This window comes from Panicum virgatum, chromosome 8K (assembly GCF_016808335.1).
Source record: "Panicum virgatum strain AP13 chromosome 8K, P.virgatum_v5, whole genome shotgun sequence".
Lineage (NCBI taxonomy): Eukaryota > Viridiplantae > Streptophyta > Magnoliopsida > Poales > Poaceae > Panicum > Panicum virgatum.
Window position 1 is genome coordinate 8565092 of NC_053143.1, and position 26826 is coordinate 8591917.

The 26826-nt window shown below is 45.9% G+C and overlaps 4 protein-coding genes, 1 long non-coding RNA gene and 1 other non-coding gene across 9 annotated transcripts; 4 read left to right on the top strand and 2 right to left on the bottom strand.

Annotated features, from left to right (window-relative positions):
* The first annotated feature begins 3399 nt into the window (after positions 1-3399).
* LOC120646133 lies at positions 3400-4306 on the top strand. Its single transcript, XR_005664290.1, has 2 exons — positions 3400-3954; positions 4051-4306. It is a non-coding gene; the product is annotated as an uncharacterized LOC120646133 (long non-coding RNA).
* Positions 4307-10217: 5911 nt separating this feature from the next.
* Positions 10218-14537, top strand: LOC120643827 (MLO-like protein 4). Of its 3 annotated transcripts, none has more exons than XM_039920303.1 (15): positions 10218-10337; positions 10418-10475; positions 10906-11114; positions 11211-11327; positions 11420-11480; positions 11575-11666; positions 12036-12110; positions 12222-12307; positions 12570-12619; positions 12707-12747; positions 12847-13017; positions 13138-13173; positions 13407-13474; positions 13799-13859; positions 14068-14537. In XM_039920303.1, the coding sequence occupies exons 1-15, from the start codon at positions 10218-10220 to the stop codon at positions 14359-14361; spliced, it is 1539 nt and encodes a 512-aa protein (XP_039776237.1). In that variant the 3' UTR covers positions 14362-14537. The 3 variants fall into 3 exon arrangements, with proteins under 3 accessions (XP_039776237.1, XP_039776238.1, XP_039776239.1); XM_039920304.1 differs by having other exon boundaries at positions 10323-10337; positions 10794-11114; XM_039920305.1 differs by lacking the exons at positions 10218-10337; positions 10418-10475 and adding an exon at positions 10572-10753.
* Positions 14538-15107: 570 nt separating this feature from the next.
* On the top strand, positions 15108-17975 carry LOC120643828 (nifU-like protein 2, chloroplastic). Of its 2 annotated transcripts, none has more exons than XM_039920307.1 (4): positions 15108-15330; positions 15427-15517; positions 16290-16600; positions 17538-17975. In XM_039920307.1, exons 1-4 carry the CDS (start codon positions 15247-15249, stop codon positions 17727-17729), a joined length of 678 nt encoding a protein of 225 aa, XP_039776241.1. In that variant the 5' UTR covers positions 15108-15246; the 3' UTR covers positions 17730-17975. The 2 variants fall into 2 exon arrangements, with proteins under 2 accessions (XP_039776241.1, XP_039776240.1); XM_039920306.1 differs by having other exon boundaries at positions 15112-15330; positions 16287-16600.
* Positions 17976-18773: 798 nt separating this feature from the next.
* Positions 18774-20519, bottom strand: LOC120643829. Its single transcript, XM_039920308.1, has 4 exons — positions 20447-20519; positions 19776-19784; positions 19230-19617; positions 18774-19134 (listed from the first exon to the last, which is right to left on the bottom strand). The coding sequence occupies exons 2-4, from the start codon at positions 19776-19778 to the stop codon at positions 19106-19108; spliced, it is 420 nt and encodes a 139-aa protein (XP_039776242.1). The 5' UTR covers positions 19779-19784; positions 20447-20519; the 3' UTR covers positions 18774-19105.
* Positions 20520-21510: 991 nt separating this feature from the next.
* On the top strand, positions 21511-21583 carry TRNAR-UCU. Its single transcript has one exon. It is a non-coding gene; the product is annotated as a tRNA-Arg (tRNA).
* Positions 21584-22654: 1071 nt separating this feature from the next.
* Positions 22655-25315, bottom strand: LOC120643830. Its single transcript, XM_039920309.1, has 4 exons — positions 24804-25315; positions 24428-24503; positions 22988-23064; positions 22655-22900 (listed from the first exon to the last, which is right to left on the bottom strand). Exons 1-4 carry the CDS (start codon positions 24930-24932, stop codon positions 22688-22690), a joined length of 495 nt encoding a protein of 164 aa, XP_039776243.1. The 5' UTR covers positions 24933-25315; the 3' UTR covers positions 22655-22687.
* Between the last annotated feature and the right edge of the window lie 1511 nt (positions 25316-26826).

Sequence of the window (26826 nt, forward strand, 5' to 3'; positions counted from 1 at the left end):
TGCAATTTATGTAAATATTTTATATTAAGTTGACGTCTGAACATTGAAATTGACATCCGAACATGCCTAAAGGACTTCTGCCAATATGTCATACCATGACCACGTAGGGTCCACACTGATTACCAAATGTGACGACCTAGTTCTGAAATCTCGTGCATTTTCATTCTCGCTTCGTGTAAAACGATCGATCCAGATCTAGTACGCTCTCAGACCCAGACTTCTAAGCTGGTCTAGCTCCCATACCGCTTCCAGTTTGGGACTTAAAACTCACAAAATTTTGTGCCAAAACTACAATATCACAATTTGGTCCGGCCCAACAACTGGCGCATGGGATGGGTCAGTTACAATCATTTTCACATGCACCGTCTTACAATGATATCCTATTACCTATTACGATGAGGCAACAAATTTTTGAGATTGACGAAGCACTATAGACGCCTCGCTGTCGACGAAAACATCACCTACCACTGAAAGTGTAATGCCGTTAAATTCTAAAATATTTACTTCCACATGAAGTCAAATTTAGTACTGAGCAGGGCTAAGCGAGCATGGTCGGGCCGTGGAGGATCATTGGGAGGTGGGGAAGCGAATCCGAGGGTCGGTTTGGGATGAGAAGGGGCAAAGGGTGGGGCTCGGCATGGAGCTGCTCTAGCGGCAATGGCGTGCGCACGGCGGCGGTTCGGACCAGGGGCGGGCCTAGGATTTCAAAAATGGGTATTAAAAATATTGAAAAGCAACATTTTTGACAGCCTAAATCTATTTTTTGGCATGGCTAATTGATTGTAACATCAATTAATGCTAATTGTACACTAATTATATCAAAAAATTTCTTCTTCTGATGCAACTGACATTATTAGACCGACATACAACAAGTGAAGAAACTAACTAAATTTTGGTAGGGAGGGCCGGAGGAGTGGTGGTGGCTATTTCATTTTCGAACCTCTGTCATGTGCTGTGTGGTTCATTTTTTATTTTTTTCATATAATTGAGAAATACTATACATATATACGTATATAATTTGATAAAAACAATAGGTATTCAAGTGAATAGCCTTGCTCCCACTTAGGGGTGGTTAAGGGCTCAAGATTTTGAACTAGAAAATCTAAAAGTCGGACTCTAATCCTATACAATTTTGAGCTAAATAATTTAAGGTAATCACTCTATTAAGGCCGGCCGTATATTTGTTCTCCGGAACGGCCGGCCTCTGGTCGAGCGCCTCGTTCCCATCCGCGTGCGTAGGCCCAGCATTTCTTCGTAAACCTTATCCCCTCACCCTCTCGTTCTCATCCACTCATCCATCCACCCCTCCACCAATGGCGCCGCGCCCATACCCCCGGCCGCCTCCGTCGCTGTGAGCGGGGCGCCGCTGAATAACGACGAGGAGGAGGCCATGGCGGAGGAGGCGGTCGTTGCCCTCGTCGCGCACCGCAAGCGCGAGCGCTGCAACATCAATCTACTCCACTACCAGTCCCTGGTACGTGCCCTCGCGCCCGCCGCCGCATCCCCGCCCACCGCCGCCCGCCGTTGCTGCAGCTCGACCTCCGACCAGCGCTCGCTAGATCTCACGCCCGCCATGCCGACGGCCGCCGACCCCTCCGCCGCGCTCCTCCTCACCTTCCATGGTTCGACCTCGAGGACTTCAAGGTATGTACACCCCCTACTGCTCCCCATCCTCCTCCCACCAATTCCGCTCCGATCTGGCCGTCTCTGCCGCGACGAACTCTCACCCGTGTTGTATAGGGGGGCTTCTCCTTCGAAGTGCTGTTCGGGGACCTGTTGAACGATCTGCTCCCAGAGTATCGCGGCGAGGATGACTCCGTGGCCGCGAGCTACTCGGCCTGATCAAGCACTCGTGCAAGGAGCTCGTCGGCCTCCGCAGGCAGGTCCGTTGCGTCGCACCCCCCTTCTACCGCTGGTGCTGAATGATGGCTGCATCTACGTTCCACACGCCTACCTGCTTGACTGAATCGAGTGGGGTGGTTGGTTCCTGGGGATGTTGTTGTGTGCTCTGATGGTGTGGTGTTTTCTATTTTTGGTTGACAGATTGACAAGCGACTCCAGAATTTGAAGGAAGAGGTGGCTGTTCTGGACGCAAAGCATTGCAAGATGCGGACGAGCAGACCAGCGCTCAGAAAGGGACGCAAACTGCATGAGGTCAAATACTGCTGCAGCCAACAGGCACGCCTACAACTTTTTGTGATCGTCGCTGACAAATTCTGTGAGCGCCTTTTCTCTGCCCCCTTTCTGTTGTGCTAATGCACTAGATTTTAGGAAATGCTTTTCTTCGTTAATCTTCATGTGTGCTCAGGTGTTTTTTGAGACAGTTTTTTTTTGTTGGTATCAGTTGGATGTATGCTATCATTTGGATGGTAAAAAACTGGTTGTCATTTTATTTTGCTACCAGTTGGATATATGGTATCATTTGTTTGCAAAATTATTGAAATTTATTGTAGAGTTGCACTTGTTTACTAGCGCATCTAGCTCAGGTCCTAGAAAAATCCACCGAGCAGCTTGTGATTTTGGGACTGGAAACGAGGAGCTGTCCTTTGTTTTCGCTCGCTAGAATTCTGTAACCCCCTAGTAGTGGTGATCGGGCTTTAGGGGTTAGTCAACGAGTGTATCTACTCTTATTTGTGGACAACATATACTAAATTAACAAGAAAATTATTCAGTTCAGTTTAGCATTTTTGTATTTTAATTTTTAGCATTTCTTGTGCTCTGCTTTTTACTCTTCTAGCTCCTGCTGTTCACAAAACTATCCTAGGATGAACCTGCTTTTGCAATTATTGTAAACCAGCTTGGTGGCTTGACTAAGCAATTGCAAAACTACAAATAGGATGTCTGCAACCCACAAACCTTTCTACTAGCATTATCAGAAGCATTTTAACAAATTTTTGTATGCATTTAAATACTGTTCAGATAGCATTTTAAATGTTCACTGCAAGCACTTTTATAATTCTCATGTGATAGACTCTCTTTTTGCCAAGAATCAAGTCTTTTATATCATTACAATCATAGGCCAAATAGATTTAGGTTTCAATGGATGAACAAACACAACTCTTTTCTGAATCGAAAGTGTCTTGCACATTTCTCTATACATTTTTGGAGCAGTGTGACTTGGTTGACTTGTAAATCCTGCACTTATTCCTGTTTGCTTGTGCATTCATCCCCTTAGCTATAGCATATTTTCTCTTTTCCGTACCATTCAACTTTTGATCTTAGTGGTGGTTTATGTTTGGTGATGTAGTTGTACGACCAGCAACAGTTAGATTAGTTTGGGTATCAGGGTTTATAGTTGAGATGCCACCAACATGATGTGCCCACAGGTGCATCTGATTATTTATCAAACATCATTAGACAGTTAGAAAATAATAATAGCTATGAGAATAGGCAAATAAGTGTACTATAATCAAACAATATTGTGGCAAGGTCAAGGTAAAATAATGCAAATCGTTGGGCAATTTTTACAGCATTCTTTCTTCTCTAATTCCTCTTCTCTGTTCTTACATTGCAGGTTCCAAAATTTTCAGCAGGGGAGATCAAGTACAAAGCATGAAGCAGACATGATGTGTAGTATGAACCAGGTCAAGTAAATAATTACATATGTAGTAAGAGCAAGTACATTTATTGCATTTTTTGCCTAAATGTGTACTTCATTAGATAATAACATTGTTCTAGATTAGGCAAATTATGCATTTATTTTAGGAAATAATATGGTTTTTGAATGATCATGAGTAGGTCATATAGAGACTAGCACTGTTTTATTACCAGAGGTATTCAACCTTGCTGATATTTACTCATAATATTAACTGCTTTTGTTATTCTTTCACTAATTTATGTTTCCTTTTCACATTTTATTGACACAAAACAGTGTTTAGGACCTGAAACTTGATGTGTTTTTTTTCTGCCTGCAAGTTTCCTCGGCGAATTTGCACTATAACATGCTTGTCAGCTGTAAGGTTCCTACCATTGTATCTTTTGGTGTGTCCTTTATAGAGTTATGAGTTTTCAATTTTGATCATAAAGACAACTTTCCTTTTTTTTTCTCAGAGCTTGGTGTTTAGTGGCTTGGAAGTTAGTCAGATTGTCATCGGCAGCAGTTTAGTTGCAACTCAATCTTGATATTAATTCATGAGCAGCTTGGTAGTAGTTGTAGTAGCTCTAATTTTTTGTTTGGTCAGTTCAATAGTGGAGGCGATCAGGCAATCAGATGTATGCTTGTAGTTTTAAAACTTTGTTATTGTTTATAATTTAGATGGGTAAAAATGCATTTATATATGTTCTAATTTGCTTACTGATTTTCAAAGCTTTGCTTATGAGATCCTAAAAGTTTATTTTTCTACTGCACTTGTTGAAACATCTAGATGCAAGCAAATTAGGAGGGGCAGTAGTGTGCGGCTGCTTCTCGGTGGAAATTTTAGTTTCGATTGGTGCTAGCATTTTTCTTTGGTCTACCTATTTTTTTTTTGCCAAAATCAGAAAGATTAGCCTTGTATATTTTGTTTTTATAAAAAACGAGGTGGCCATATGGCCGGCCGTACGTTAGCTGCACCCATAATTTAAATTTAAAGGTCTTGATAGACTGTGAAGAAGTCACCTGCTTCGGACGCGAGTGGCTACCGAGACTCGCGTATTTTTTGTATTTCTTTTTTAACGACGGGTGGGCAGGATACGATGCGAGCTGAGCCGAGCCGAGTTGAGGCGAGCTCCTGGGCCGGTGTGAGTGAGACACACGGAAGAGCCGTTCGACGTGGTCCGTGCGCCCACACGCGTCGCGCGCCGGGCTGCCACACGCACACACGGACCAGTCGAAGCCCGGATCCAATTCGCTTTCCGGAATATTCCGGAGGCACGCACGGCTGTCCTCCGACGAGTGACGCGGACACCACGTCCCGCCCCGGGATCGCGCCCACGTACGCGTGCCCCGGCGCACACGCGTCGGCGCGCGGCGGGGCGCCGGGCCGCGACGCGCCGGGGTTTAAAAGGGCCCCCCCTAGCTCCGAGGAGCCGTGTCCCCGTCGATCGATCGTGAGTGTTTGTTCATCAGCGCCGCCATCGCCAGTGTTCGGCTGGTTGCTACTGGGCTGTTTCCGTCTGTTGCTGGCTGCTGCTGCCGTTCGGATTGCTGCTGGCTGCTGCTGCCGCTAAGAGCTGCTCCGGCGATCTCTCCTCTCCTGCGTCGTCGCTGCGTCATCGTCCTTGAGCTCCATCATAGCCGCATTAATTAATTAGCCTTAGGCTAGCAAGCAGCAGAGCAGCTCGCGCGCCATGCCGTCGCTGATGACGCTGACGCCGTGGCGGCGGAGGAAGAGGGCGGCGGCGGTGGGGGGCACGCCGCTGGCGGTGCGGACGCGGCGGGGCGCGTCGCTGGGCGCCATGTGGCGCCGCCTCGTGCGCACGCTCACCTGCTCGCGCCGCACCACCGCCTACTACTGATCCCGATCGATCGGACGGCCCCTGGTGGGTGCCGCATGACCCCGGCTCGCTTCCTGCGGCGGTCGATGTGTGTGCAACTGTGCATGTTTTTTTTTCAGTGTGTACTACTAGTCCTTCTGTCACTTGAGATTTGTACCCATGTACTGCTGCCTTACGTATACGTGTAATGCTCACTTTGTTAATCTGTAAACCCACCTGCGTTGTGCCGTCGATTTGCTGCAATAATAATAACCTCCGATCCATTACATGCATGCACGCATCAACCCTCTCTCTCTCCCTGTCTGGTTAATTGGTATCAGCCGTTTGGATACACACATTTTTAGTCTCGTTTAGTTTTTTAAGTCGCTGTGAATATTTGGATATGAATTGGAATCTCGAATCTCAATTTAATATAAAACTGATTTGGAATCTCGAATCACAATTTAATATAAAACTGATTGCATAAGTTACGCGAACCAGCCAACAGCCCGACTGGCTAGCAGGACTCAAGTAGCGCCCCCTGCCGGCCGGGGTTCGATCCTCCATGGGGACGGATTTTCCGGCAGGCAGTGCAGGGGTAAAAAAATCTCCATCGCTGTGTTCGCTGTAAGGCATGATCTTTGTGGGCATGGACCAAGGTTCGGGAGTTTTTCCGCGGTCGCAGAAGTCGTGGTCGCTTCTTCTTAATGAAATACGGTGGGGGCCGTTTCAACCCCTCGGCCGCGTTTTTTCGATTGCATAAATTACAATTAGAGCTCCAAATAAATCTATTAGTATAATTAATGCACAATTAATTAATGCATGATTAATTAATGCACGATTAGTGGATGAATACTGTAGCAATTAGTGGTCAAATTATGAACTAATTAATTTTAATAAATTTGTCTCGTGATTAAATCACGATTTATAAGATTAATTTTATAATAAATATATGTTAGTACTCGTAATTAATATTTAGGTATGCGATGTCACGGGATAGAATTTAGGTCTCTGTATCCTCCTCGACTTGCTTGTAGTACTCCTCTAGTGGATCAGCAGTGCTCTTTTTTAGATTAGAAAAAAACCTGACTTTAATCATTCATGTGAATGACTACAGCCAACCAGCAATGCTCTGCTTAATCTTAAAAGAAAAATTAAAACGGGAGAGGTCGGCACGGACAATTTCTAACTTCCACTGCTCCCCTTATCGAAAAACAAACTTCCACTGATACCGTGTATTGCCGTTGTTATCGTTGCTGGTCGGTTAAAGCTTGCTAGACATATCTATATGACTAGAAATATAACAAAAATTATATCTATATAAATATATATTTAGAAATATAAGAAATATTATATATCTAGAAAAAATGAAAAAAAACTATTATCCCACCCATTATACTTGTTAGAATAATTTTTTTCTTAGTTCGCAACTTTTTTTTAAAGAATCGGCAACACCGTGCCTTGTAGTATGATTGTATCTGTGCATAGAACAGGGATAGTTTAATCGGCACAACGTCGTCGCACGTGTCGCGGCCGCGGCGGCACACGGCGGCGTCACGGCGACGTGCCGATCTGTGATCAATCAATCAGGGAGGCATTGGATTACACTTCGCCCCCGTCCCCTTCATTCGCTGGCTCTGGAACGATCCAAGCGGACGGTCGGCATTGGCTGGTTACCGGGCGACGCGCCACGACACCACCTCCCCCCGAGCGCCGCCCATGGCCAGGCGACGGACACGTGCGCCGCCCACGGGTGGCGCCTCGGCCGCGGCAGCACCGTCCACCCGCGCGGCCACGCGTGGCGCGCCGGCCGGCCGGCCGGCCGGGGGTTTTATAAAGGAGCCCCCCGTCCGGGCGCCAGCCGGCAAGGTGACTTGGAGCAAAGCAATCTAGCTCTAGCTCAGCACACCGAAGCCAAGTAGCCACCGCCGCTCTGCAGGAAGGAAGTGCGTTTGGCAGCGTGCTGGAAAGGATGCCGACGATGTGGCCGACGGCGAACAAGGGGAAGAAGAAGAAGAAGACCCGGCGCTCGGCGTCGTCCCGGTCGCGCCGCGGCAGCGGCGGCGCGTCGTCGCTGAGCTCGCTGTGGCGGCGGGTGGTCGGGCCGCGCCGGAAGACGAGGGGCAAGCCCGGGCTGCTGTCGCGCGCCGCCCGGGTGCTCTCCTGCGGCCGGCGCTCGCACTGATCGCTGCCCGGCCGGCGTCCCCGTCCCGGTCCGCCCGGTCGCTGCAGGCTGCAGCTGGTTGGTGACTAGAGATAGGCTAGCGCGGCCTAGATAGAGAGGCAAGAGAGCCAACCATACCGGCCGGCCGTGCGTACGTGACTACTCTGTGTCCGTGTCCGTGCGTGGTTGCGGTAGTGTTCGCGTGCTCGCCCGTACCTGTGTCGCTGTGTGTATGCTCATTTGTAAATGTTTGAATTATTTACAGTACGTATGTTGTGATTTAATCGTCCAGCGATTCAATTAGATCCTGTGTTGAATCAAATTATTAGTGCATGTGGATGCACAATAAAAACTATATATTTCCTCCGTTCCAAAAAAAATTGTAAATCTTGTTAGGAGTCAAGCAATTTAAAATTTGACTAAATTTATATAAAATAATATTTATATTTATATTATAATATAAATATTTTTAGATTAATTATGTAATATATTTCTATTAAGTTTTTGTATAAATTTGATTAAAATTGAAGTTATTTGACTTATCGAGAAACGAGATTTAGGGAGTACTTACAAACAATTAAAGCAAGTAACTATAATTTGGAACGGAACAAGCAATAGTTAATGCATCGAAGTTGGTGCTGTTACCATTGAAACCCGACCACTGGCAGAATCCCTCCTAGAAAGGGAGGGAAAAGTGGGGCGTTTGAGTGAATCCCATCAATTTATTCGAGTTTTGTAAACGTAGTATATCTAGTATTTTCTTATAGTACTCCTGCATCCGCTTTCTCCAAGACGAAGCTAAAAATTCTGCAACTCCCCAAGATGACCTCAACGACGGTAAAGCTAAAAGTCAGTGCCGGTTTGCAACTCATTTTGATCGGAGCTCACGAAATGATCCTACGACCCTGTTTGAGAGAGCTCCGGTTCCTCAAAAAATAGCTCCGACTCCGGCTTTTCTGGTGGAGCGGTTTCTCTGATAGAGCTGGAGCGGTTTTGAAAAACATTTGGCAAAATAGTTTCATCTGGCTTCATTTATTGGACTGAGATTGTGAAATGTTTAAATTGCTCTTTCTTATATTTTTCTTTTATCTTTTTTTTCCTTTTCCTTTTTTCCTCTCCTTTTTTCCCCTCCTTTTCTTTTTTTTCCTCCTCTCCTTATCCAATCGTCCGTCCCCTTTCCTCTCCTCTGCCCCGTGTCCCGATCTCCACCTGCGCCGCCGCCTCCCGCCCTCCGCCCGCGGCGCCGGCCCCCCGCGGCCCCTCAACGCGGCTGCCGTCGGCATCCTCCTCCCCCCGCCGCCGCCGGTCGCCTCCTCCCCACGGGCGCTGCCGGCCCCCTGCTACTCGCGACGTCCTCCATCCTGGCTCCGAAGGCCGTGTCCTTGCAACCGCCGCCGACCGGCCACCTCCCCGCGGGCCGCGCCCCAGCGGCCGCCGCCGGCCACCGGCTCCCTGCAGGTGCGCGCCCCTGCGACGACCGCCGCCGGCCACTATCTCCCCGCGGGCTGTGCCCTGGTGGGCCCACCTGGGGGCAGAGCTGGGAAAGGGCAAGGAGCAGCCGCGCGGAGCCGGCCGGAGCCACGATTTCCCAGCTCCGCCTCATCCAAGCAGCTCCAGTGAACGCGATTTCAAGGGCTCCACGGAGCTGCATGGTTGGATCCATCACCCAAAACATCGTTTGAGAGGGCTCCAGCAAAAGCCAGTTTTGGAGCCGGATCCGGAGCTCTCCCAAACAGGCCCTACTACTACATCTCGATTTGTACGAAACACCGGAAGCCGAAGCTGGAATAAGCCCTACTCCTAAGCACATGTAGCAGCCCACAGGAACATATATGCTGGGACAGTTTTTTTTTTTAACGAATATGCTGGTACAGTTGTTCACTTGTTCTAGACAATAGGCGTAGTAGTAGAGAAAACGAGCAAACTGTGCCTTGGCCATCTCCGGCCTCCGGGGACAGAAGATCTCGGGTCAGCCTGGTATGGCACGTGCCCAAGAGCATCTCCCGTCGCCGTTGACAAATCAATCCCGGGCTCCCGGCCGCCCACCTCCCTCGTCCTCGGCCGTGGCCACGGAGTTCGGTTGCCACGCGTCTCCATCGCCATCGAGCTCGCGAGCTACCAGCTGCCGGGGGCAGGCGCAGGCGCGCAGCTAGCGCTCGTGCTCGTGCTCGCGCCGGCCCATGTGCCGCTGCCTAAACAACGAGGCTGACCATAACGCTCGCTCGCTCCTGCTGCCACTTGAATGCTCTCGTGCGGCGCGCGGCGCCAGCTGCTTCCCCGGCGGCGTCGATGGATCCCGGAGAGACTCAGCGCCGACCGCACCCACCTTCCCTCCCCGCCTCGGCCCGCATTAACTACTCCCAGCTTCCGTACATCCTCTCTCTCTCTCTCTCTCTCTCTCCCCGGAGCCCGAATCCCAATTCCATTTGCCCAAATCCACAACCCAAACCATCACTCCATCAGAGGGAGAGGGAGAGGAGTGCGCGCGCCCTCGCTCCAATGCCGGCCTAGGCTGGGCCAGGCAGCGGCGTCGTCCGCCGGAGCAGCGAGCAGCGCCGCAGCTGCGGGGAGCTGCTGAGCCAGAGGGGCAGCGAGGCGGCGATCCGGCGAGCGGGAGGAGGAGGAAGAGGAGCAGCAGCGGCAGGCGGCCGAGGCGGGGATGACGGCGGAGGAGGGGCGGTCGCTGGCGGAGACGCCCACCTGGTCGGTGGCCACCGTCACCACGCTCATGGTCGCCGCCTGCTTCCTCGTCGAGCGCTCCCTCTCGCGCTTCGCCAAGGTCAGCCCCCGCCACCTCGCTCTATATGCTCGCGATTCGGCTGGTTGCCTGGCTCACCTCGGCTCCTGCTCGCTCCGCAGTGGCTGCGCAAGACCAAGCGGAAGGCCATGCTCGCCGCGCTCGAGAAGGTCCGCGAAGGTACGCCATCTCCTCCTCTCCGTCGCCCGCGGCGCAATCTACTCCCTCCTTGCCTGCTCGATCTATTGGTAGCGTCTCACACTTGTTACGGTTCAGTTGCTTGCTTCGGCTATGTCCTGCCAATCTGCTGCGCACCTGGATAGCAGAGTATGGATGGAAGTGGACAAGTAGTGACAACCACCAAATGGAGCAGTGCTGTTCATGGCGTTTCGCTCTTGAATTCTAGGATCTTACTAGCTTAGACGCTCTTGCCACATTGGTTCCGAAGGTCTCTGCAGGTGCTGCGATATCTTGCTTAGCCATCGCTTTATTCTACAGCCAGATTAATTTCTGCAACTGCAATCGGGAAACTTCCTGCTGCGGCAGCAGCCGCCGCCTGCGAGCTGTTCGGCCGTCTGCCTCACCCGGAGAAAACTGTGTCTGCCCGCAGAGCTGATGCTGCTTGGCGTCATCTCGCTGTTGCTGAGCCAGACGTCGCACTTCATATCCGAGATCTGCGTGCCCTCCTCGCTCTTCACCAGCCGCTTCTACATGTGCTCGGAGACCGACTACAAGGACCTTCTGCAGAACGCGGGCGCGAACCAGACGGCTCTGGAGAAGACCATGTTTGGCAGCCAGTCGATGCACGTCTGCAGCGAGGTACCTGCCGGGTGTTCTGTCAGCAGGTGAATGGCTGATAGTAGGGAGAGCCACCCTTTGCTGACTGACAAGCTGGTTTGTGGCTGCTGCTTGCAGGGCCATGAGCCTTTCGTTTCGTACGAGGGCCTCGAACAGCTGCATCGGTTTTTGTTCATCCTTGGTATCACTCATGTAGTGTACAGTTTTGTAACGGTGGTTCTGTCCATGATCAAGGTTGGTGTTCACTGCTCCCGTGCTGATCTAACATTTTGACTCTTCTTTGTGAGTTTGTTGCGCCCCTCTCATATATGCTGCTATTGATGCAGATATATAGCTGGAGGAAATGGGAGACGCTAGCAGGTCCGATCGCTGCTGAGGAGATGAAAGGTATGGTCATCAACTAAAATGAGATGCTTATGTGGCCATTTGTAAGGCAGCATCTGTTGATTTCTTCTACCTCACGCACCTTTGTCTCTCTCAGCTAGGAGAAACAGGGTGATGCGAAGGCAGTCTACCTTTGTTTTTCACCATGCTTCTCATCCATGGAGCAAAAACAAAATACTTATTTGGATGGTAAGATACCTTTTTTCTTTCCTTGGTCAGGATATGTAACCGGTTCTATTGTATTATTCTCTACCTGATAAGTGTGCTAAATGGTAAAATACTTAAAAGTGCCTTATTTGCCCATCTCATTTTAGTCATTGTTAGTTTTACCTTGAACACATGTCAGATGTTCATCGAGATTGACATCTAAGAATGTCATTGGACACTCAAAATAAAGGGAAATAAAATTCATAGTCTCGAGTACTGTAAATACTCAATAACCTATACTCTAAGAATGCACACTTTTTTATGTTATAGCATGTTGAAATATGTGTGTCTCATCAATACAGAGAATAATTGGATTGTGAAGTTTCTCTAATTTTCACTGGAACACTGCAGTTGTGCTTTCTGCGTCAGTTCAAGGGTTCCATCAAAAGGTCAGACTATTTGGCACTGAGGTTGGGCTTTGTCACAGTGAGTACTCCAAATATGTTTCTGTTGCTATTATTGTTCCTTTGCGTTAAGATGCTTACAATTTGCCAGTTCCCCTCATTGTGATTTGCTTGTCTACCTTTTTTATGTCAGTATCACAAGCTACCACATTCATATGACTTCCACAAATACATGGTACGGAGCATGGAAGATGATTATAATGGGTCTATTGGTATCAGGTAATAGAACTTGCTCACTCCCTGAGCAAAATGTTTTAAATATTTCCAGTGGATATGCTGTGTAACCATGTCAAGCAACATAGTGTACCAAAATGCCAGCTGAAGCTATGTAAACATTCAGCTTTCTGAATTCTAAGAACTTGGTTACAGCATGCCCATGCCTGGAGCTATCGTTTTTGTTTGTAATATTCTGTTCTATAGTTGCTGGAGCTATTGTTCAGTTATGATATCAATGCATGAGCTAAAATCCTGTTTGTTTCAGTTGGCCACTTTGGGCTTTTGCGATCGTATGCATATTGGTCAATGTTCATGGTATTCCCCCACCCACCCACCCCAAGCTTTATAAGCCTCATATGACACCATTTATATTTTTCTAAAATATCATTTTTTTAAATGCAGGTATCAACATATATTTCTGGTTATCCTTTCTTCCTTTAATTGTAAGTATGAACCATGTTGTGTAACCAGTGTACTAGGTCCGGCTATGATGTCTCTCTTATGCTTTGTTGCAATTATATGCATTGAAAAAATTGAAACAGCTGGTCCTTCTAGTTGGTACTGAACTTCAGCACGTCATCGCTCAGTTGGCTCTGGAAGTTGCAGAGGCAACAGCGCCTTATGTGGGCACACAACTCAAACTGCGTGATGATCTCTTTTGGTTTGGAAAACCTCGGGTCCTCTGGTGGCTCATACAGTTCATTTCATTTCAGGTGAGTCTTTGCTACTCTAGAAGTAATGTTAGGCTACTATCAAAAAAAGAAGTAATGTTATTCTTTTATGCTTATATGAACATCTTTTACCTCATTCTAACATTTGTTACATTCTTCCAGAATGCGTTTGAGCTGGCAACATTCTTATGGTCTCTGGTGAGAATCTTAATCTTTACGATCAGGAATAATCTGTTTGGCACCAACAGCCAATAGTCAAGAGATGTAGGATAGGTGCTGGGTTTATCAATTATCATTTGATTACTGGTCTGGATCAAAGCTTTCTAGTGCTGATGCTAAAACATAGTTGCAAAAAAAGACCAAAAAGAATCGACTCGGTTGCTTTGCATGACTGGTTTGCCATTATACTCATTTACATACATCTTGTGCAGTGGGAATTGAGTGCTCAAACGTGCTTCATGAAGCACTACTACATGATTGTCATCCGCTTGATTTCTGGGTAAGTTTTTTTTTTTTGGGCGTTCTATTTGAAGAAGAATTTGGCATCTCTTTATGTTCATGATATATTGTTGCTTCTAGGGGGAAAAAATTGTCACAAGTGAACATTACACATCAGTTTCTGTGTCAAGCTCTTGAAAAAATCAGAACATTATGAGAGAACTCTGATAATGATACCTGCAAGCTTTAAATTGACTTGTGTTACTGTCCAGCCTATAGTATAGGCTGAGATGGGATAGTTTGTGCTAAACTATCTTCATTGTGATGCAAGTATATTGGTTGGACTCAGGACTCAGAAATGACATGTCTCTTCTGAACATTGCAGGCTGCTAGTTCAATTTTGGTGCAGCTACAGCACACTGCCCCTTAACGTGATTATCTCTCAGGTACTCCTCAAGAGCAAGCCAAATTTCTCTCCCAACTCATACTTGGATAGAACAGAATTCTTGACATGATTTCATCCAAGGTCATCTTGTGCGGTTTATATTCAGAAAATAATTTGCGTGTTCAATAAAAAATCCAGAAAAATGATGTTTGCAAAGTTTTCTCTACATAGCTAAAGCTGTTACCCTGTTCCTCCGCCGGAACTTGCAGATGGGGTCCAAGTTCAAGAAGTCGCTGGTCTCGGAGAACGTGCGGGAGTCGCTCCACAGCTGGTGCAAGAGGGTCAAGGACCGGAACCGGCACAGCTCGTCGCTCTTCTCGCGGAACGGGACGGTCACGGCGAGGTCCATGTGCTCCCTCGACACCACCTACGAGACCGACCACGAGACCAACACGGTGTGCACGCTGTCGAGGACGGCGTCGGCGACGTCGCTGGACGACCAGCTCACCGTCGGCACCGTAGACGACGACGACGAGCCGTCCGGCATCGAGAAAGATGTCTGAGTGACTTGTTGCTGATCTGATCTGGTAACCCCCTAACTGCTCGACTGAGCTGTACCTGTGTAATAGGAGGTCCTGATTCAGTGATTCGCGAAGAGAGAGAGCACAATCGGGCCTGGGCGGTCAACTTGTATGATGAAAACAGTGCGCGATCGCCTTTCAAACTGTTCAAAACCAAACGTTTTAAACAAAACAAAAAAAAAACTTAGAGAATTTTGACAAAACCAAAGGAAGTTTCTCCAATTCTACGAGAAACTAGAGAACCCAAACATAATCAGTTTTTTTTTCTCCAAAAATGTTTCTTTGAGAAACCGAATTTCTGCCAGACGGGCCTTTAATCTCAAAGTTGGACGATGTTAAGACTCCGATTGGCATAACAATAGGTAGAAAGCCAACCTAAAAGCATTGCTTTGTCAAATTAAAAGCTGCGGTTTGGAACTTGAAAAAACTGCAGTACATCCAAGACAAAATTGACACGCTTCCGACCAAGTGTATGTGTACATGAACACGGTGCGGCTCAAGACCCAACCAGCACGGCAGCACCAAGAGCGACCACGATTCGTCGTCGTGCCCAACTTCTCCTCAAACACCACTAAAATTTAACCCCGGCGGGCAAATAGCACATTTCCTTGCGAATGAAAAAGAAACTGAGAGAAATTGTCGCAACTGAAATTCTGAAGAAGAAAAAAAGCTTCCAAACCGTAATTTGTCCTTTTCTTTTCCTACAAGATGGGGAACAATTAACAAATGAGAGAGAGAAGAAAAAGGCAGAACAGGCACGCCAATCACCCCTAGCCACAACGAGGAGAGCTCCACGGTTCCACCCACCCGGAATCTTCCCCGGTCTCCTGCCAAGAACCGCGCGCACCACGCTTCTCCTCTCCAACGATGCAGGCGGCGGCGGCGGCGGCGGCGGCGTGGGCGCCGGGCCCATCGCCGTCCACCTCCTCCTCCTCGCCTGCCTCCTTCAGGGTAAGGGTTCCGTTCCCCTCCGTGGCCCTTGAGGGGGGGCTGCTCTCTTCCGTGGCTCCATTCGGCTGACGGGTTCTTTGATTCGGTGGTGCGCAGGTGGGGGTTGCGTCGACGGCCGTGCCGGCTTCTCCCGCGCCCAGGCTGGTCGCCGCGTCCGCGCCCCTGGGCCGTCGGCGGCGGCAGCAAGGTGCGTCCTTTGGCTCTTGGTCCTGGTTCTGTTTGTCTTCCTGTTTCTTGCTTTGTTTGGGATTTTGTATTGGTAGGGAGCTATCTCAAGCTTTGCTATACTCTGTGGATTGGTAGTATATTATAGGGAGCTATCGCTAAGGATTTCTGGGGATTGCTTTAGAGGAATTAACTTGTCATGTGTCGCGGAACTTCGATGCTATAATCCTATAATCATATAATCATACCGCGGCATCATCTCCTAAAAAGGAAGAATTTTGCACCCACATACTCTGCTGTCGTAAATCCCATGGTCAGGTCTAAAGAGTATGCGCCCGCTATTCGTTGCCACATGGTGACTGTTTACTTAGGTTCTCCAAATAAGGATAGCTAGTTTCAAAGATGATTAATCTGTTGATGTAGTGACACGTGGTGTTAAAGTGTAGATGCAAAACCTGGATGTTGTGTAATATTCTCTGTAATTATGCAGTGACAACATCATTAAAAACTACAAAGTACACCTTGCACCTATCCAGTATGTTCTGTCGGACTTTATGGCACCTTCCCTCTTCCATTGTTGGAGCTCAGTTTCATGTTGCCTGCAGCGTGTAATGATTATCATGTAAGCATATAGAAAGTTAACCGTTTTGGTGCAAGCTGGAGCATCTCCTAGATTTAGGTTTGGTACTGGGGCATTCCAAATTTCAGACTGTTTGATTGGATTATCTTTCTTAATTGACTAAAATGTAACTGTTCAAGCAACTGAAGCTCCACCTGTTTTCCTGCTTCAGCAGTGGTTCAAGCTGTTGCCAACCCAGACCCTGCGATCGAGCTGCCGCTGACTGCTGAAAATGTTGAGATGGTTTTGGATGAAGTAAGGCCATATCTTATGGCAGATGGAGGAAATGTTGCATTGCATGAGATTGACGGGAATGTCGTGAGGTTAAAGCTGCAAGGAGCATGTGGCTCATGCCCGGCTTCAGTAACAACGATGAAGATGGGTATCGAGCGACGCTTGATGGAGAAAATACCAGAGATTGTAGCAGTTGAACCCATCGCTGATGAGGAGACTGGGCTTGAGTTGACCCAAGAGAACATTGAAAAGGTAAATGCTCTATTGTTGCCTGAATACTTCGATTAGTAAAGATTATTGGATGCTTATGGAATATTGAAGCAACCCAGGCTTTATATTGTTGACTAATTGGAATGAATATTCCTAAAATAAGATCAATTTCTTCTGAGATATGGTGTTTTACCACCACTTTAGTGTACTTTGTAAATCAAATTTAGAGTTTTCTGATGGATTGTGCTTATTAATTTCTACAGAGCTGTACTGATTATTTTCATGTCTAAGATTCATCTTTATATGCTAGTTTACTAGGATTGAATTAAACATTTTTTCCTGATTATGGTGTGGAATGAACTGCAGTGCTAAAATTCTCGACTTAAGTCTGGTAGGAGCAGGTTAGAGACGTTTCATTATAGTGGCACTATCATTTTCTGGCTATTTCTTTTGTGGCAACACTGGTGCTTCAGTTGATTCCCATAGCATGAACCTAGAACTTGCATTCATATCATATATAACTACCTGCTGTCTCTTCTCATTAGCGCACTGATTCATTTAGCTTTTGCATCCTGTTTCGGTTGCTCAGTACATGATCCTTTCAGCTGTCAAACTGTCTATTCTACTTTGATTGATAGAGAAACTGATGTTAGTCAATGCTTAATTGCAAATTCTATTCACTGATATAGACAGTGGTACCTTTCATGCATTTTCCAAGTTTACTTCCTGTGAGATGAAAGCAATCAAGATGGACATGGGGACCAACAAGCAAATGATACTGTGGCTATTTTGCTTCTATGATTTAATTATGACTTCTTTGAAAAAATAGCCTTGGAGATGTATACTTCCATTCCTTTTGTTCAAAGCATAACATTCTTTTTTCTTTTGACCTTTTGAGTTCCATGGGTCATCGGTATTTTGCGGGAAAATGTGTTGAGATAGGAACTGAACACCACTTACATGTTTTCTCCTATATCAGGTACTTGATGAGATTAGGCCGTACCTTGCTGGCACAGGAGGTGGCGAGCTTGAGTTTGTTGCAATCGAGGAACCTATTGTCAAGGTTAGGCTTACGGGACCAGCTGCTGGTGTGATGACTGTTCGAGTTGCCCTTACTCAGAAGCTCCGAGAAAAGATCCCTAAGATTGCAGCGGTCCAGCTATTGTCATAAGCCCATAAAGTTTAGAATCCTGCCACCTCCATCTACAATGTAAATGTATTTGCAATAATCTTCAAAAAGAAGTTGTAACGTGTAGGCGCCTGAAGAGTATGTGGCTCCACTTCAACTATTAACAATGACCATCAATACAGAATGTTGTAAGCGTTTTTTTTTCGTACTTACGGCCAAGTTTTGCTCTCTGTATGTATTCAGTTCAGTTTTTAGGAAATGGTGTGTCCCATCCCATATTGATACCTATTGTGTGCAGTGAAGTTTATTAAGTTCTCAAAATCCCTTTTTTCCCACTGGTTAAAAATTCTTGATATGTGCTTTTCCGAGTTAAGTGACACGATATGTGCTTTGCAACATTGCTTGTGCCGCTAGAGAGCACAAACACGCCAATGGCATAAGTGATCCCCAACAAGAACATGGAACGGAGAAGATAGATAATCGCCTTGAACTGGATAGGCTCATAGTTGCATCAAGTGCTTTATCACCCTTTCAGAATAATAGAGTTAAGAGACCACGGTAGGGGTGCTCTGACCCCAAATTTACTGAAACCAAGTTCAGTCAAACCCTGTTCAGATAGGTACAATTTTGTGCCCCAAAACACCTTCAGCCAGCACAGTTTTGGCATCTTGCATTGCCAATCATCAGAAGGAAGAGCCAAACATTTTTTGATGCCAGGAAGAGCCAAACATTGGCAAGAGGAAATCACGAAAAACAAAGAGCCGATGCTACTCTTCCATAGTTCCATGGCCTCCAGCAATCTGCTTCACATCTCTTTCAGGCTTTTATCATGGTGATTGCCCTGTTTTCAGTATGTTCTCCAGGAATCTAAAACATGACATCTTTTACAACATAGCATCCTTATAAATTTGGTAAGCAACTCTTTAATTGTATGAGTTTGCCTGTGTTTATAAACTGGTTTCACCAAAAAAAAAAGTAAAGAATCTCAGAACTACATTCATACATTCAGCTGGTTGGAGGACATATATCCAATTCTTCCTTGTCATCAATTTATTGTGTGATAATTACCACAAAAAGAAGACAAAATTCTTGGATGGCAGGTACAGAAACCAGCTGTACCCATCTAGAAGTCATATATAGCGTAAAGAGATCATGCAGAGTATTTCTAACAAGGTTCATATTGCTACACAAGGGAATCATCATCAGTAGGCAACTAAATCATGAATAAAACCAGATAACTCATACCATCACATCATCATGTGACATAACAAGTCTTGATTACACCCAACCTCATTTCCCAAATTTCAGAACTTCAAATCATTTCTTGATTACCTAACTAGTCTTTGAAGGCATACATTAATGATTCAAGATTTGATGTACCCTACCGATCCAGCCCTTGACTATGTAGAGGAACCTACTCATGATGTGCGGCGTCCACCAAACACACCTGATCATAAAAAAATACAAGTTTTACTTACTGACAAATCAAATTAGCATAATCGATATAAGGACAAACTTTGGAAGGTAATCAAAGAAACCTACTGTGGGATCTTGTGCAGAAAGACCAATAGATGCTGAAAAGCATGGATGTGACCATAAACGATATTGTTAGGTGCAGCAACTCTGGATAAACCTCCATAATACTTAAATGGAAGTACGCATTCAGGTACAGAAACACTTGCAAAGTGCCATTCCAGGCAATTGGCATTGCACAAGGGGCGGAGTCGGGAAACGAAGAAGATATAATGCCTAGTAGCATGGAAACCAATGCGACAGTGAGGTATATCGTGCATATCTGTGCAGCTGTATGGTTGTATTGATAGACCCTGTTGAGCAGAGCTGCTTTATCAGTCCCCACCATAAGCGTTGCACCACAGTAACAGATAATTTTGTACCGCTTCATTCTTTGGTCTGTCATAGCCTTTTTCACCTGCACAAGCACACAATTTATTAGAATAAAGGCTGACTTATCATGCTGCAACTATGCAAACAGTATGATTCCTTTTTTATCTCAGGTGTCATGTTTGCAGGGTCTATCTCATGATAATAGGTGAGGTCACTGAAAACGCTGCGAAGGCTCTGAATCACCATTGGGAACTGCACCGATCCAAGACCAAAAATTGTGTCAGCAACCAGTCGATGTTGGCTGTTGCTTACTAGTTAGTGTATTTAACTAATACAGCAAGCAAAAATATGTGTTGTGGCTAGGTGAAGCGTTTGAACGGGCTGTTGCTTTGCTATATTGGACTGATGCAGCAAGAAAAAACAAAGACTAGTTTCAGCAAAGGCTGTGCCATGGCTAGGTGTCGCATTTGATTCGGCTAGTGCTTTGCTAATTGCTCTGCTGGACTGATGCAGCAACCAAAAAAATGAAAGTGGCAGCAGAAAGGCATTGGCGTGCCTAGGTGCTTGTGTGCCGCGTTCAATCGGAATCGGACTCGCGCCGCCGCCGCTGTCGTCCCCAACTCAATTGGGGCGGGCCAACGGCCGCCGCCCCGCGCCCGACTGGGCGCTGCGTTCCCCCGTGCTCTCGCCAGCCCACGACCTTGGCGGCACGCGCCCCCCAAAAATCCGGCTAACTCCCCAACTCGACCGCACCCCTTCTTCCGCTGCTCCTCAACTCCCACCGTCCCCCCGACCAATCCAAACCCTAGCCGTCCCAGTGGCTCAACGAATCACCACGCGGCGCGCCGCGGCTTCCCCCAACCGCGCTCCAAATCAACCCACGAAACGAGAGCAGGCGAGTTCGAGTCCAGTACCTGCGACGCCGTGGAGGAGCGGCTCGACGACGCAGAGAAGGGAGCTCCCGGTGCCGAGTGCGAACTGCGAAGGCGGCGAAGCGGTTCGGCGAAATCGGGGGTTTCACTTCATCATATATTGAAGGCTCCCTTTTTTTTCTTTACTTTTTTTTATTTTTCTTCTGTATATATACAGTCCGAGAGATAACACAATACGTATTCAGTAAAAAAAATGTATACTCCTACACATTTATTTCGACTTGATTATTGCTTTCTCGCAAAATCAAATGCAAGACTAATACTCAACTGACCAATACTTTCTCACAGAAATATATCACTTATTTATGGTTAAAAATCAATACAATAGGACTTCTAAACATAAATACAGTACAAGTTATACATGAAAAACATTTATAGATTGACACATTTTTAGTAAATGTTTGAGGTTTTACCATTTCACTAACAGTGCCTACTAAGCATTCAATCCTATTAAATTGGCTATTGCTGGCAAGCCGTTTGAGAGGGCTCCGGCTCCTACAGAAAGAGATGGAGCAGGCGGAGCTGGTTTTTTTTTTTTTTTTTGCTCTACCTACTCCGGCTTCTTGCAGGCAAAGTCGTTTTTGCAGCTCTTCGGGGCGGAGCCGCTCCACTTTCGAAGCGTTTGGTAGGGCTTCAATAGGAGCCAGAGCTAGAGCCCGCTTAGGGCTCAAATAAAAAAAAAGAATTAAGAACCCCATCTAACATTTAACCGGCCTTACCTTCATACTTTTAGTAGATGGAGTGTGTTCTTAGAACAGAATAGAAGCGGATAACAACTTTTTTATTAGCTCCAAGGTGATTCCAACACTACGAATCTGTTTTTGAAAATGAATTGAGGTAAAAATTTTTGACTAATTGACCTCAAAATCCTAAGTTGACACAGAAAAGGCAGACTATTCATTTACACTCAAAACATATCTATTTTACAGAAAAATTAGTTAGCTGAATCTGTTAAAAATCCCCTAGTGGCTTGCACTTGCTTCTTGCCACAGGTACTTGGTGGGAACTAGAATACTAATTACGATTTATTTTTTGAACAGGACGTCGCGCCTGTGGCCTAATGGATAAGGCGTCTGACTTCTAATCAGACAGTCGCGGGTTCGAGTCCCACCTGGCGTGCTTTACTGTCCTCCATGTCATTTTTCATTTTCATTTATTTTTGTTTTCCAATTAGGCTATCTGTATCTGTATATGAAGAATGCCGCGGCCTATTTGGCTTGATCACAAAGGTGGCGCATGGAAAAGTCTGAATCTGAAGCACCGAATTGTGGTTCAATTCCAATGCCATAAAAACACAAGCACGCGTGAAAAAAACGGAGAAGCACTAAAGCATTTATAAATAAGCTTATTAAAAACACGGGCGACACTACGACCACGGGTGACTCTCCCTCGTAGAGCACCGATCACGTGATCCGTCACCGCCCACTAGCCTGGGGAGCAACCCCTTCCAAGCTTCCACAGCGTTCGGACCCCTTCCTTAGCGAGGGATGAAAGTTTTTTTTTTGAAACGAAAGCGAGGGAAGAAAGTAGGAATTGAAAATTTTCATACCGACATCGTATACTGCCAAATCCAACGAATGCTCTATTCTCGGAATAAAACAGATTTTCTAAGAAAATGGCAAAAACCCAACGGAAGCGAAATCAAAATTGGTGGAAGCCTTTTCTTGACCACATTGTCGGTTAGCGACCAGGATGTTCCTATTTTTCTTATATACGAAAAATTCCTATTTTTCTCAAGCAGCTTGCGACCCACAGCTTATTGCAGCATGTATCCAACGCTATCTGGCTGCATCGTTGAGCAGCTAACCCTCCTTTATATAAGGCAAAACAGCCGAATTGGTCCCTAAACTAACACGCTTGGCTTTATTTCATCTCTTAACCATGAAAATATGGAATCCAGTCTTCCAACTATCCAAATTGGCCCAACTTTATTCGTTTCCTGATGGTGTGGCACACCACGTTAGCTCCCTCATCACCTCCCGATCACTTTAGAGTTTCAACTCCTATAGAAACTAGTAAGGTACCCGTGCTAACGCCACGGATAAATTGCAGACTTACAAAAACAACACGGATAAGTATGTCCGTGCTAACGCTACGAGTGATAATTTGTCCATGCACATCAAAACAACCAAAAGACAATATATGTTTCCATAGTCAAGAATAAAATGATCATATACACGCAACTAAAAATTATCGATCAATTCAAAATGATCATATCCATAACTAAAATTTGCAGTAGCATCCAATCTCACAAATGATCAGTCTAAAACAACCACTACATAACAGGCTTCCAACCAAAGTAGGGAGACTGTCAGCAACACTCTTTAAATGATTGAAATAGTCAGGCTTCCTATGTTCTGTCATTGCAGTTGCTTTTGCAATCACATCAGTGAGGGGCTTGAAGAAGTCATGTGCATCAGCCATTGATGCAGGTTTCTGCACAACCAAAGAGGATAAAATTGCTCACAGTTGTAATAAGAAGCATTGAATTGTTAGATCCACCAACGATGTATAACTCGTTACCTGTGCAACAACAATCGTAGAACAATTTACTGATAGAAAACCACTCGAACGGAATGATCCCAGCCAGCGCACTGCTACTGATCAACATAATCTGAAAAATACCCAATGTGCCAGACGAAGTGGACACAGTGACATATGTTAATTCTCTAGATTAACTGAGAAAAATTTTAGATTGCTATTTTGGCACCATGAATTCGGAAATTTATTATTCTGCAGCTCAGCATATTAATCATATAATTTTTCATGGACCCAATGAAAAGCCCCAGTTTTTAGTGAAATGATAAATTGCACAGCAACAAGCATAACCAATAAAAATGCATGTGTTTCTATATATTAAGTAAAATGACTAATCCATATTAAGACACTGCAGGTTAGCATAGCATAAATGTTTATTTAAGATAGTGGAGTGCAGTACTCCTTAAGAACAGCTACTTTTTGCATGTTTCAGAACAGCTAAACTCTGCCCGTCGTACCAGTTGCTAAAGAACAGCTACTCTGCTCGTACTCTAGATTCACAGCATGTTGAATGTTTGGTACAACATCAAAATGTTTGGTTATGCATTTTAAGTAAGTTACCTACCAATTCAGTTATTCTTCATTTCCCTACATATGGCAATCAAATCACCTTGATCCCCACAGAAAAGGAAGCTAATCCTATACAAACAAAGAACGGAATCCACCCAAGCATAGCAAGAGCTCAACTAAATGCAGGGATTTTGGAGGTACGCCTGGTTACTGTCCAAATATATGGACATAGCTTTGCCATTTCTCCGTGCACTTGTCTCAACTCTGAACCCTTGGTGAAAGAAAAGGGAGAGGAACATGTTTGAAATTCTCTCGGTTCAATTATCCTGGAGCACATCAATAGCTCCAATTTTGCGCGGCCAGTGTTTCTTAGTTCAGAACAGGCGGTGATCGCAATATTGCTCACCAAACCAGGAAAGAGGTGACGCCACCCAAACAAGTCAAGCAACCAAACATGTGCAGACTTGGCCAACTTAAATCCTGTCCAACAAACCAAACAAGAGCTGCTTGCATTGTGCAAAGCTGGCTTGGGTCATGGTTAATTCCTAGCGAGGCACTACCTAAGAAGAGCAACCAATCACAAATACGACAGAACCATCTCATCTTCATCTATCTATCTGAACCAGAAAGACCATTACCTTGAAGTAATCACTGCCACCATGCTTACCTCTCTGTTCTCTCTATAGTTGACAGGCAAAAATCATACAAAAAGGCAAGCCTAGGGAAAAAATCCCAATCCCATTAAAATCTAAAATAAAACACATAAATTAACTGGAACTAACATCACAAGCTCAATATCCGTATGATAGTATCCTGAAACATGAGTAGTTGATCAAAAAGAATCATTGAGTAAACTGTATTGTGCAAACAAAGCACACACATGAACTATCAGTAAACTAAACAGTAAAATGGTACCTGCAGATATGATGAGTGTTTGTGCGGTGTAGTTGAGATTAGCCTTAGCCCAAGGAAGGACACGGCAGCCGACCAACTGCAGCAGATAAAATTTCCATGTAGTTCAGAACTATATGCAAGATGACAATCCAAATCATTTCATAGTTAAACATATGGGAATCGATAGAAGGTAGCTAGTAAATATTTTAAAGTCATCAGAATTTCACTTCCTACTAAATTATAAGAAGAGATATAGCAGGTTGATGGAATGATTCCCTAAAAAAAGTCAAGATAGCAAATGATGGTATAGCCTCGCTCAAGCATGGGCATTAAATTTCTTGGAAGGAAGTGTACATAAACTACAGACTGCAAATTAAATAGTTAAACAATTGCGCACCGTGGGAACTGCTACCACAGTACCAGCTATTGCAGCATTCTTTGCTCCCAATAGTACAGCCTCTGTAACAGGAACACTCAAGAAATTAGCATTGCAGCAAAAAAAATGCACAACCTGAAACTCGATCATAATTCCATAAGGCCAATAAAAGCTCCCACTCTGCCACTTTATTCATTCAGAAAACAACGTGACACTGCCTAGGAACTTCACCAACAGGGTCTTCTAAGACATCAGAAAAGAATGCCTCCAGGGAAGAGAACACTGAATATATTGATTCACAAGAAACTGCCTTGCGCCCGCGACGCGGATGGACTTCGTCGGCTCGATCCGCCCGCGCCTTGCGCCCTGGCGGCGCGGCGGAGGAGTGGGGGCGCGGTTGGGGGCGGCGGAGGAGTCGGAGTGGAGGAGGGCGGGCTCCACCGTGGAGGACGTCGGGGGAGGGCGACGGGGGAAAATAGAGAAAAGAGATGCGGCTGGGTTTCGAACCGTGGCCGTGGTTGCGCGGTGCCGAGGTGGGGTGGAGCCGCGCGTTGAGGCGTGAGGAGCCGGGATGATCCATAGAACGTGGGCTGTCGGATTGAGTTGAACCATCACAGAATCATCGGCAGCCGTCGATTTTAGAGCATGGTTACTAATGTAGCCAGCAGCCGTGTGCAGCATATTCTTTCATTGTATGAAGATTGCCCGGGACAGATTATTAACAAGGAAAAGTCCTCAATAATATTTAGTAAAAATGCTAGAAGTGCTGAGAAGCAGCAAATGATGACAGCCTTGGGAATAAACGTGGAAGCTCGCAATGAGAAATATTTGGGGTTGCCGGTGTATATGGGCAGATCAAAAGAGAAAACATTTGCATATCTTAAGGATAGAGTCTGGAAGCGTATACAGGGATGGAAGGAGAAGTTGTTGTCCAAAGCTGGGAAAGAAATTTTGATTAAGTCCGTGGCACAAGCCATCCCGAGTTATGCCATGTCTTGTTTTGATTTGACAAAATCACTTTGTGATGATATTATGACAATGATATGCCGTTTCTGGTGGGCACAACAGGATCAGGAGAATAAAATGCATTGGCTGTCCAAAGAGAAATTATGCACAAGAAAGGAGAATGGTGGGCTTGGGTTCAGGGACTTGCACCTGTTTAATCTGGCTATGCTTGCTCGACAGGGTTGGAGACTGATAATTAGTCCGGAGTCTTTGTGTGCTCGGGGACTACGAGCTAAATATTTCCCTGATGGAAATCTGATGGGGGCTAAGGAGAAACCTGGAATTTCTTACTCTTGGCGCAGCATTGTCCGTGGTGTGCAGGCTTTAAAGGAGGGACTTATTTGGAGAGTCGGGGATGGAACGCAGATCGATATTTGGTCTGATCCGTGGATACCTGATGGCATTACTAGAAGACCGATCACACCACGTGGTCATACTCTTTTGCGCCGGGTTCCGGAATTGATTGATCCAGTTAGTGGCGACTGGGATAGGGCACTAATCCGGTCAGTGTTTTGGGAGGAGGATGTGGCCCGCATACTGTGTATCCCTATTAAACAAGGCATGGAGGACCTGCTGGCTTGGCACTATGACAAGAAGGGTGTTTTCTCAGTGAAATCAGCTTATCATGTGTTGGATGATGGCATGACACGTGATAGAATTCGCCAGCAGGGGGAGAGCAGTTCAAGATCACGGCCGTCACTGAATAAAGCAGGTCAAGCACCTTTCTTATTTGCCTCGCAGAAAGCACCATCTATATTAATCTTCCAAACACCACCCGGAGGAGGGTCCCATCTTCGTTCCGGACCTCTTGATACCGGTGCAGCATCCCTCCCAGGTTCAGTTTCAGTGTGCATGTTAGCCAAACACGCCTTCCACAACACCTCATCTGTGGATCTCAACTGCTCCCCAACATTAGCTTTGTTCCGCGCATCCCACCATGACCACAGCAAGCCAATGATCATTAGCTTCTTTTCTTCCTTCTGAGACAGGATGCAATCCGCGACCTGTTTCGCATCTGACAGAGAACACAGGTTGAGTC